At 45.3% G+C, this 12,394-nt stretch overlaps 1 protein-coding gene across 1 annotated transcript; it reads left to right on the forward strand.

The window, feature by feature from the left end:
* The first annotated feature begins 524 nt into the window (after positions 1–524).
* Positions 525–2,253, forward strand: LOC139051684 (putative nuclease HARBI1). The gene is made up of 3 exons (XM_070528651.1): positions 525–1,085; positions 1,731–1,797; positions 1,862–2,253. The coding sequence occupies exons 1-3, from the start codon at positions 525–527 to the stop codon at positions 2,251–2,253; spliced, it is 1,020 nt and encodes a 339-aa protein (XP_070384752.1).
* The last annotated feature ends 10,141 nt before the right edge of the window (positions 2,254–12,394 follow it).

Below are 12,394 nucleotides of genomic sequence, written 5' to 3' on the forward strand. Positions count from 1 at the left end.
AGCGGCGTTCGCGCGATGCGTTGAGGCACTGGTGAGCGTTTTCTTGGAAAAACAGCCGCTTGCGTTTGTTTTCGCCCTTTTTGAACCAGATATTCGTGTTCAGGGGGCTCAAAACTGTAGAATGCCGCAGAGAACTCATTTTATTTTCGAAAAGTGTTTCAGATTCCCTTTAATATCTGCTATCTCAGCCATTAGCCTACTATGGTGCGATCTTGTACGCGTTCCAAAACAGAACGGAGGCGGTCCGTTCCATCGAGCCGCACACGATTGGTCAATTTGAACCGCGACGAATGCCATGACGTCAATTGTCACGTGAGCCGTGACGTTTTGCTGCTCATAATTATTCCGTGTCGTCTGCTAACGGGCGAACGCCACGGAACGGACGGAGAGTCCGTCCGGAGCGATAGAACGGATTAGAACGGCTACCAAACGGCTTGGATTGGATTAAAACGTAAATGCTTGGGACAGTTAGCATCTTTTGTATCCGATTCAATCCGATTCCGCGCTCCCAACAGTTGGAGAACATGGCGTTTTTCTCTGGCGTGCCTTTTCGTGTCGCCTGTGCGGCTGCTGCAGTCGCGCAGAGACGAAGACCCGAGGTAGACGATGCATTTGAAGAGTTGACGGAAGAAGAGTTCCGGCAGTATTTTCGTCTGTCCAAACGAACAGCGCGTAGCTTGTGCGACGAGCTTGACCCCATCATTGGATGCCAGCGAGCGAGTGGCCTTTCCACAGAAAGGAAGGTGTTGTGCGCGCTGCCATTCTTCGCCACCGGAAGCTTCCAGAGGAGCGTTGGTCGCGAGGAACACGTAGGCATGGCACAGTCGGCCGTGAGCAGCACCATTCACGAGGTGACGGAGGCCATCATTTCCGTATCTGCCCGGAGAAAGTTGGTGGACTTTCCCTTCGCACCGTCTGCCAAGGATGAGGCTAAGGCGGCGTTCGCGCGACGCGGCGCCATCCCAGGCGTGCTAGCGTGCGTCGACGGCACGTTGATCGCCATCATGAAGCCAGAGGGACTCAGCCCGGCCGACACGGCGAGCTTCATGTCGAGAAAGGGTTATTACGCCCTAAACGTCATGGTCGTAAGTACCGTTGGAATGTTTTACTTCAAACTGTTGTCGCCGTTTTTACTCGCCCATAGTTGCACTTGTTCAGTTTAATGCCCAAGCTGGCATAACAAGTAATGTAACGATTAAAAGAGGACATGCGGGGAACTGTTTACGAGCTCGTTGAAATCCCACATGTCGGGATTAATGGTGAGTGCCATGTGTTGTGCATAATCAGTCTGCCGTTCCAAAATTGTTTTAGTTGGGCAGCAGTCGTAGCAGAAATGGATACACTGTAGGGAAGACACGATGGAAGCATTTTGAACACGCAAGTACTTACAACCAGTGCATGGGCTGTCTTTGGCTCGTATGGGGGTTCTTGCGCAATATCGGGCCTCGAGTTTTCATTTAGCCATAATTAGTGCGAACCATAGGCGTCCACACAAGGGGGGGCGCATTGCCCCCCCCCCCCAATTGCAAGACCCTGTGCATGCCTATGGCTGAAACAGTCTGCTACTTGTACCAGCGTACGTGTATTCTTTTGTGCATATCAATGACAAAACGGATTTCGAGCATATCTGCAGCGGTATTTTGTATTGCTCCCCATTGCAGGTTTGCAACGTGGAACTTCGCATCCTTGTTGTGGACCCCCGGTTCCCTGGTTCATGCCATGACTCTTAGGTGTGGCAGCATAATCCACTGCGTGCACGCCTAGCCGCACAACTGCAGCCTGGCGAGTATCTGCTTGGTTAGTATTCGTAATGCGTACCCCTAACTAGGGCAGAGCACTCAACTGTCCCTTTCTGTAACAGGAGACTCAGGATATCCTCTCGAGCCATGGCTGCTTGTTCCAGTACCTGGCAGCCATGCCGGCACCACCTCTGAAGGCCACTACAACCAGGAGCACGCATCCATGCGCAATGTTGTGGAGAGATGTATCGGGGTGTTGAAAAGCAAGTTCCGCTGCTTGCAGCGCTTTCGGACACTGCTATACAGCCCCGATAGAGCAGCGCGAATCATTTATGCATGCGTTGCTCTGCATAACATTGCCTTGGACGCGGGCGACTGGACATTGGACGATTATGGTGGGGAAGTGCCACCACCTGAGGAGCCAGAGGAGCCAGGAGACATCCAGGTGCTGGCACCACGCGACGTGTTCCTCAGAGGAAGGGAGCAGCGCAGCGCCGTTGTCAACCTTTTCTGAAGGACACAGGAATGGTGAGTTTTCATAATACATAATTTATTTATACAAAGTGCAGTGCCCTTAGGCTATCACAGGGCTGTGTTTGTACAGCGGAAAATACATTAAAAAATTTGTATACACAACAAGTGCACCTCCATACGGATGGTCAATGTTCCCAATCTACACATCCGACAGATTATGATAATTTAAACACAAACGAAGTACACTTCGTTTCGCCAAAGACGTGAAAAATTATAGACCGATCAACTTACTGTCCGTTGCCTACAAAGTATTTACTAAGGTAATTGCAAATAGAATCAGGAACATTTTAAACTTCCGTCAACCAAAGGACCAAGCAGGATTCCGCAAAGGCTACTCAACAATAGACCATATTCACACTATCAATCAGGTGATAGAAAAATGTGCGGAATATAACCAACCTTTATATATGGCTTTTATTGCTTACGAGAAAGCGTTTGATTCAGTCGAAACCTCAGCAGTCATGGAGGCATTGCGGAATCAGGGTGTAGACGAGCCGTATGTAAAAATACTGAAAGATATCTATAGCGGCTCCACAGCCACCGTAGTCCTCCATAAAGCAAGCAACAAAATCCCAATAAAGAAAGGTGTCAGGCAGGGAGATACGATATCTCCAATGCTATTCACAGCGTGTTTACAGGAGGTATTCAGAGACCTGGATTGGGAAGAATTGGGGATAAAAGTTAATGGAGAATACCTTAGTAACTTGCCATTCGGTGATGATATTGCCTTGCTTAGTAACTCAGGGGACCAACTGCAATGCATGCTCACTGACCTGGAGAGGCAAAGCAGAAGAGTGGGTCTAAAAATTAATCTCCAGAAAACTAAAGTAATGTTTAGCAGTCTCGGAAGAGAACAGCAGTTTACAATAGGCAGCGAGGCACTGGAAGTCGTAAGGGAATACATCTACTTAGGGCAGGTAGTGACTGCGGATCCGGATCATGAGACAGAAATAATCAGAAGAATAAGAATGGGCTGGGGTGCGTTTGGCAGGCATTCTCAGATCATGAACAGCAGGTTGCCATTATCCCTCAAAAGAAAAGTGTATAATAGCTGTGTCCTACCAGTACTCACCTACGGGGCAGAAACCTGGAGGCTTACGAAAAGGGTTCTACTCAAATTGAGGACGACGCAACGAGCTATGGAAAGAAGAATGATGGGTGTAACGTTAAGGGATAAGAAAAGAGCTGATTGGGTGAGGGAACAATCACGAGTTAATGATATCTTAGTTGAAATCAAGAAAAACAAATGGGCAGGACACGTAATGAGGAGGGAAGATAACCGGTGGTCATTAAGAGTTACGGAATGGATTCCAAGGGAAGGGAAGCAAAGCAGAGGGTGGCAGAAAGTTAAGTGGGCGGATGAGATTAAGAAGTTTGCAGGGACTACATGACCGGGGTAGTTGGAGAAGTATGGGAGAGGCCTTTGCCCTGCAGTGGGTGTAAGCAGGATGATGATGAAGTACACTTATACAAAGAATCCTTTAAATAGAATGCCACAGCCGTGGAAACAATTGTACCCTCGTCACTATGCAAGTCTCCAAGGCTGCCACTTATTAACAGTAGTACTCGCGAAGCAGTCGTAAGGCAATGCTTCATGCCCCTTCATCTGTGAAGAACTGCATTCGCTGCTGCTCCCAAGCTAGCATTCTCTTATGCAATATGCACATCACAAAGTACTTCTTTCCTAGTGGAACATGAAACACGGTAGCAACGTGAAAGTGCAGCCTTTTCTTTAAATATCACATGAAATATGAAATAAAAACATCCCTTGACCCATCATAGTCATGACAGACTTGATGGAAGCAATACATATGATTGGCACTCTATACTCATGGTCACCATCAGCAAAAGGTGCGAAAAATGTTCATAAAACATATCAGAATGAACGCAACCGCCGCATCCTGTGCATTTTGACGCTCAGGTACATGTACGCTGGTAGGAGTGAGGAAATATGCTTGCTAGCCATCTCTTGTGCTAGGTGTATCAAAACTTCTGTGCAAGCATGAATACGCAGGCGAGGCAAGCAAGTAACGCGTTATGCATGAGGATTCAAACACAAACAAAATGTAACGCCGAGTGTAGTGACAGCATTACACTCGTCACCTCATGTCCAAATGGGTAGATGTAAATTAACGTAAAAGCGCAAAAAATAGATAGGTCAACTTTATCACACTATGATGACAAGTACATCACAAACCTTGTAGTACAACATGCTTCAGGCAGCAAAGCATGTGAGAACATTGCAACATCAGCATCACACAATTCGTTTTCACCACGGCATGTAAAACTTGCAGTTACATTTACGTGACCTTGCAAGAAAGTATGACTATCCCAGGTATGTCCATTCCCTTGTCAGTGTTATGAGTCACTGACTAGAAGCATTCATTTCTCGGCAGCAATTGTAGTGCAATGCTAAACAACAGGTGAATCATAATTGTAAAAAGGTGAGTGCACTTGCCAGCTCTGATGAGACATGTTACATAAAACATGAATAATTGGCTCTGCAATCTCACAGCACCCAGAAAGTGTCACGCGTGAACGTTATTCTTGCAATGACTCCCTTGGAACGAAGACTAGAGGAAACCAATCACTGGTGTGGTGCAATGATGATGGTCATTTTCATTTGTGAAACTATGCAACTTAAAGAGTGACTAGTTTGGTGCTCTGAAAAAAAAGACGACATTGTAGTCGTTGCACCTTAGCCTCACTGTGCCGAAATGAAAATATCACAGTGCAAACACTATGCGGTAACGCTTCATAATGAGTGCAGTAAGCTACAACACAGTGAAGCAATATAAATATCGCAGTACAAAACCCATACACAGAAATCGACAACTATTTGTAACGATTCCAGTGTGAATGACTAGGCGCCTTCGAAATGTGTAAATAAAAAAAGCACGCTGGCATTGCAGCTGGATAAGCATAAATAGAAAGAGGCAAATACAACAGAACAAAAATGGGTGCACGCATTGCACCTCTCAACCAAAAAATCCTCCTATTACTCAAAGGAAACTCAAACAACAGAACAAAAATGGGTGCACGCATTGCACCTCTCAACCAAAAAATCCTCCTATTACTCAAAGGAAACTCAAACAACAGAACAAAAATGGGTGCGCGCATTGCACCTCTCAACCAAGAAATCCTCCTCTAGTACTCAAAGGAAACTCAAACAACAGAACAAAAATGGGTGCGCGCATTGCACCTCTCAACCAAGAAATCCTCCTATTACTCAAAGGAAACTCAAACAACAGAACAAAAATGGGTGCGCGCATTGCACCTCTCAACCAAAAAATCCTCCTCTAGTACTCAAAGGAAACTCAAACAACAGAACAAAAATGGGTGCGCGCATTGCACCTCTCAACCAAGAAATCCTCCTCTAGTACTCAAAGGAAACTCAAACAACAGAACAAAAATGGGTGCGCGCATTGCACCTCTCAACCAAGAAATCCGCCTATTACTCAAAGGAAACTCAAACAACAGAACAAAAATGGGTGCACGCATTGCACCTCTCAACCAAAAAATCCTCCTCTAGTACTCAAAGGAAACTCAAACAACAGAACAAAAATGGGTGCACGCATTGCACCTCTCAACCAAAAAATCCTCCTATTACTCAAAGGAAACTCAAACAACAGAACAAAAATGGGTGCGCGCATTGCACCTCTCAACCAAGAAATCCTCCTCTAGTACTCAAAGGAAACTCAAACAACAGAACAAAAATGGGTGCGCGCATTGCACCTCTCAACCAAGAAATCCTCCTATTACTCAAAGGAAACTCAAACAACAGAACAAAAATGGGTGCACGCATTGCACCTCTCAACCAAAAAATCCTCCTCTAGTACTCAAAGGAAACTCAAACAAGAGAACAAAAATGGGTGCACGCATTGCACCTCTCAACCAAAAAATCCTCCTATTACTCAAAGGAAACTCAAACAACAGAACAAAAATGGGTGCACGCATTGCACCTCTCAACCAAAAAATCCTCCTCTAGTACTCAAAGGAAACTCAAACAACAGAACAAAAATGGGTGCACGCATTGCACCTCTCAACCAAAAAATCCTCCTATTACTCAAAGGAAACTCAAACAACAGAACTAAAATGGGTGCACGCATTGCACCTCTCAACCAAAAAATCCTCCTCTCGTACTCAAAGGAAACTCAAACAACAGAACAAAAATGGGTGCGCGCATTGCACCTCTCAACCAAGAAATCCTCCTATTACTCAAAGGAAACTCAAACAACAGAACAAAAATGGGTGCGCGCATTGCACCTCTCAACCAAGAAATCCTCCTCTAGTACTCAAAGGAAACTCAAACAACAGAACAAAAATGGGTGCACGCATTGCACCTCTCAACCAAAAAATCCTCCTATTACTCAAAGGAAACTCAAACAACAGAACAAAAATGGGCGCACGCATTGCACCTCTCAACCAAAAAATCCTCCTCTAGTACTCAAAGGAAACTCAAACAACAGAACAAAAATGGGTGAGCGCATTCTAATGAGGACAAGATTACTAACATGCGTAGTTACTTAAGCGGTGTTGCACGGAAGTGGTATGATTTGCACATTATTGAAGAGGCTGGCAACTCTTGGAATCAGTGGAAAGAAAAATTCTTGACGACATTCCGAAGCAACCCAGTGCAAAGGTGGGACGCCGCGCTTAATTTCAAATTCAAGCAAGGCTCCCTCGTCGAGTATTTCTTTGACAAATGCCGCCTTTTAAAGCTGGCCGAGCCTCTGCTTCCTCCGTCTGCCGTAGTAGCACTAATAATGCACGGACTGCACGCGCAAGTCCTGAAGCAAGTGCAAATACGGTCACCTAAAACTATGGACGGGCTCCTGGAGTGCCTTCACGACATATCATTTACTTCAGAAGAAAATATAAACGCTAGCTCAAGCGGTCGCTTCACACGGTCCGGCGCGGATTGGTCAAGCCGTAATCAGCGAGAACCGCGCCGCCTTGCAGGCGGCACAGAGAACTTGGGTTGGCGCGCTCCCAGAGGTCGGGTGCATAACGTCGACAGCGACCCCGTTCCCCTCCTTTCGGACGCTGAAGAGGCTCCGACGACCACAAAACTGATAAACAAGGGTGATCAGTCCGACCCGATGACCACAACTGAGACTGTTTATTTAACTTGCTCTAGCCTACTTCACATCCCTGTCAAAGTGGGAAACAGACATATGATGGCTTTGGTTGACAGCGGTGCCTCTGTGTCTATAATTAATGCCAAGCTGGTAGATGCAAGTCACCTGCATAGTGGAAGAGTACTACGGGTGCAAGGCTACGACGGAAAAGTGACAATGCATAATCAATGGGCCTCAGTAAACATCGAGTTCCAAGGTCATCAAATAGAGAGTGAAGTACTGGTGATTGAGGGGGTGACGTATGACTTTCTGCTATCCAGACCAGATATAAAGAAACTAAAAATCAACGTTTACTGGGACGATGCTGTTTTAGTGGAAGGACTATCAAGGCAAGAGACACAGCCTGATAGAAAAGATAACCTGCGAGTTGTCAAGTGCGCGAGGGATATTGCAACGACCTATCCTGAACTGGTATGCATAGGAAGCTACCCACCAGCGATGACGTCACACAAGGTGCCTTTCGAACTAACCGACAAGACTGTCATCCGAAAATCGCCTTATAACATGTCAAGAGAGCGCAAGATATGGTTGAAGAAGGAATTGCAGGAGATGCTAGACGCGAATATAATCCGGCCTTCGGTGTCACCCTTCGCCTCTCCCATAACTATTGCGCCGAAAGAAGATGGAACTTTCAGACTGTGCACAGATTACAGGGTTCTCAACCGCCAGACAGAGCTTATACCATTTCCCATGCCGAAGATAGACACGATTATAGATGAGACAGGTGGTTGCCGATGTTTTTCACGTATTGACTTGTGCAAAGGTTTCTGGCAGATCCCGCTAACCGAAGAAACAAAAATGTACACTGCTTTTATCACGCCCTTCGACCTGTACGAGTATAACCGGCTTCCTTTCGGCTGGAAAAATTCACCAGCATGGTTCCAGAAGATAATGAACGAAGTCCTGAAGCCTTTCCTAGGTGTCTTTTGTAACGTGTACATCGACGATATTATCGTCTTCTCCAAAACAGAGGCAGAGCATCAGGAACACCTGTCCCAGGTATTAAATGCCTTTAGCTTGGCACACCTCAAGGTTAATTTTAAGAAAAGTGCGTTCTTTCAAAGAAAAGTTGTGTTTCTTGGAAGAGTCTTTGATGGGACTACCAAAAGCACGAAACAAGAGTCCGTTGAGAGGATATCCCAACTGGTAAAACCATATGACGTCCACTCATTGCGTGTGTTTTTGGGATTAGCAGGACATTTCAGACCTTTCATAAAAGACTTTGCCATAAAAACAAGATGCCTCACGCGCCTAACGCAGAAAGCAGTTCCATTTGTGTGGGATGATGAATGTGAGAGAGTCTACCGTGATCTGGTGCACAGAATCTCTGCTGACCCTATTCTACGCATACCAGATTTCACTTTACCCTTTGAACTGAATACCGACGCCTCACATTATGGAACAGGTGCAGTCTTGTACCAGAAATGTCCAGAAGCATCCGGCCGAGAAAAGCGACACGTAGTAGGCTACTACAGCTACACCCTCAAGCCACCTGAAGTCAACTACATCACTACTGAAAAGGAAGCGCTTGCAGTCCTTAAAGCAATTCAGTACTTCCGTACGTACCTAGAAGGTGCGAAGTTTACCTTGTTCACCGATCACCAGGCCCTCACTCATCTCTTGAATATGACCCAACCTAAGGGACGTATCGCCAGATGGGTGAACTATTTGCAGCAATTTGATTTCACCATCTCCCACAGACCTGGACCCCTTTTGACTGATGCAGATGCATTGTCTAGACTGATGATACAGGCCGAACAATCTGAAAAAATCAATGAAGTAAAATTGTGGGAAGGCACTGAACAATTGATGTTTATGGAAGGTCGCTATCAAGTCCCGCCAACGCTGATTTCAAAGGTTCTTTATTTGTACCACGATAGCCCAGAATCGGGAGGACACGACGGATTTTGGCGCACCTACAACAAGCTAATCAAGAGATTTACGTGGCCTCACATGAAAGACGTCAAGCAATACGTTCGTTCATGCCACCTTTGTCAAGTCAACAAAGTGAAATATAAGCAGCCTACGGACGCCATGATAATACCTTGCCACTCGAACGTGCCTTTTGAAGTTATACACCTTGATTTTGCCGAGCTGAATAAGAAACGAGAAGGAGTCCGAAAAACGCAAGCTTTTCTTCTGGCCATAGATGAATGCACCAGGATGGTCGCGGCACGGGCAGGAAAAGAAGATGCGAATAGTGTCATCGCCCTTCTCGAACGGGAAATGTTTAGGACAACCAGGACGATTGTATGTGACAACGGTCCCGCGTTCAAGAGTGAAAAGCTAGCAAGATGGGCTCGAGACCATAATATATCAATCAAATTCTGTGCGCCATACCATCCCGCAGCGAATGGGCTTGCAGAGCGTGCTATACGAGATGTAAAACAATACATCAGGATGTACGATAGTTTCCCTGGTGGTTGGAAATGCTCTTTAGAAGCAGCTGTACGACATCACAATCGCTCCTACACCAGTGGCTTGGGATGTAGCCCGCAGTTCGCTTCTTCAGGAGAGACTCCTATTCTTCAGGCGGACCGTGAATTGGGGCTGTTAGAAAATCTCAAGATCGTCGAGGAGAGGAAACAAAAATCGCAGGAGGAGAGGTACCGTAAACGAATGAAACAAAATTTTGACAAGAGACATTGCTTAGATATCCCAGACATTCAAGTCACCGACCTCATTCTAGTTAGGAAAGGAGTAAGAGAATCCAGTGCCAAATTTTATGGTCCTTACTCTGTGACAAAGACAGCGACTCAGAAAGGAATATTGAAGACTGTGTGGTACATTGGTGAACGGGGCGCAGTTGAATGTGCTTCGATTGGAAACGTTTTCAAGTATTACCCCAGGAGGGGTTAGCAAAAGAAACCTGGAAGGGTGAAGCGGTATGAGCCTTCGAATAGAAGATGAAGAAGCGCGAGAACCGGGAGACAGGAGAAGAGAAGAATGAAGTGGGAATAAAAAATGTAGACAAGATGGACGCCAGTTCCACAGCAATGCTTTACGTCTACTGTGTCCTTTAAATAGGAACGCTACAAGTCACTGACTAGAAGCATTCATTTCTCGGCAGCAATTGTAGTGCAATGCTAAACAACAGGTGAATCATAATTGTAAAAAGGTGAGTGCACTTGCCAGCTCTGATGAGACATGTTACATAAAACATGAATAATTGGCTCTGCAATCTCACAGCACCCAGAAAGTGTCACGCGTGAACCTTATTCTTGCAATGACTCCCTTGGAACGAAGACTAGAGGAAACCAATCACTGGTGTGGTGCAATGATGATGGTCATTTTCATTTGTGAAACTATGCAACTTAAAGAGTGACTAGTTTGGTGCTCTGAAAAAAAGACGACATTGTAGTCGTTGCACCTTAGCCTCACTGTGCCGAAATGAAAATATCACAGTGCAAACACTATGCGGTAACGCTTCATAATGAGTGCAGTAAGCTACAACACAGTGAAGCAATATAAATATCGCAGTACAAAACCCATACACAGAAATCGACAACTATTTGTAACGATTCCAGTGTGAATGACTAGGCGCCTTCGAAATGTGTAAATAAAAAAAGCACGCTGGCATTGCAGCTGGATAAGCATAAATAGAAAGAGGCAAATACAACAGAACAAAAATGGGTGCACGCATTGCACCTCTCAACCAAAAAATCCTCCTATTACTCAAAGGAAACTCAAACAACAGAACAAAAATGGGTGCACGCATTGCACCTCTCAACCAAAAAATCCTCCTATTACTCAAAGGAAACTCAAACAACAGAACAAAAATGGGTGCGCGCATTGCACCTCTCAACCAAGAAATCCTCCTCTAGTACTCAAAGGAAACTCAAACAACAGAACAAAAATGGGTGCGCGCATTGCACCTCTCAACCAAGAAATCCTCCTATTACTCAAAGGAAACTCAAACAACAAAACAAAAATGGGTGCGCGCATTGCACCTCTCAACCAAAAAATCCTCCTCTAGTACTCAAAGGAAACTCAAACAACAGAACAAAAATGGGTGCGCGCATTGCACCTCTCAACCAAGAAATCCTCCTCTAGTACTCAAAGGAAACTCAAACAACAGAACAAAAATGGGTGCGCGCATTGCACCTCTCAACCAAGAAATCCTCCTATTACTCAAAGGAAACTCAAACAACAGAACAAAAATGGGTGCACGCATTGCACCTCTCAACCAAAAAATCCTCCTCTAGTACTCAAAGGAAACTCAAACAACAGAACAAAAATGGGTGCACGCATTGCACCTCTCAACCAAAAAATCCTCCTATTACTCAAAGGAAACTCAAACAACAGAACAAAAATGGGTGCGCGCATTGCACCTCTCAACCAAGAAATCCTCCTCTAGTACTCAAAGGAAACTCAAACAACAGAACAAAAATGGGTGCGCGCATTGCACCTCTCAACCAAGAAATCCTCCTATTACTCAAAGGAAACTCAAACAACAGAACAAAAATGGGTGCACGCATTGCACCTCTCAACCAAAAAATCCTCCTCTAGTACTCAAAGGAAACTCAAACAAGAGAACAAAAATGGGTGCACGCATTGCACCTCTCAACCAAAAAATCCTCCTATTACTCAAAGGAAACTCAAACAACAGAACAAAAATGGGTGCACGCATTGCACCTCTCAACCAAAAAATCCTCCTCTAGTACTCAAAGGAAACTCAAACAACAGAACAAAAATGGGTGCACGCATTGCACCTCTCAACCAAAAAATCCTCCTATTACTCAAAGGAAACTCAAACAACAGAACAAAAATGGGTGCACGCATTGCACCTCTCAACCAAAAAATCCTCCTCTCGTACTCAAAGGAAACTCAAACAACAGAACAAAAATGGGTGCGCGCATTGCACCTCTCAACCAAGAAATCCTCCTATTACTCAAAGGAAACTCAAACAACAGAACAAAAATGGGTGCGCGCATTGCACCTCTCAACCAAGAAATCCTCCTCTAGTACTCAAAGGAAACT

Source organism: Dermacentor albipictus, unplaced genomic scaffold (assembly GCF_038994185.2).
Source record: "Dermacentor albipictus isolate Rhodes 1998 colony unplaced genomic scaffold, USDA_Dalb.pri_finalv2 scaffold_13, whole genome shotgun sequence".
In the NCBI taxonomy this organism is placed as follows: Eukaryota; Metazoa; Arthropoda; class Arachnida; order Ixodida; family Ixodidae; genus Dermacentor; species Dermacentor albipictus.

What these genes read in the sequence shown, in the direction of transcription:
- LOC139051684 (XM_070528651.1), top strand. Translation starts at nt 525, where the DNA reads ATGGCGTTTTTCTCTGGCGTGCCTTTTCGTGTCGCCTGTGCGGCTGCT. An exon ending in ACGCCCTAAACGTCATGGTC is followed by an intron (nt 1,086 to 1,730) that starts GTAAGTACCGTT and finishes CATGACTCTTAG; the next exon opens with GTGTGGCAGCATAATCCACT. An exon ending in GCCTGGCGAGTATCTGCTTG is followed by an intron (nt 1,798 to 1,861) that starts GTTAGTATTCGT and finishes TTTCTGTAACAG; the next exon opens with GAGACTCAGGATATCCTCTC.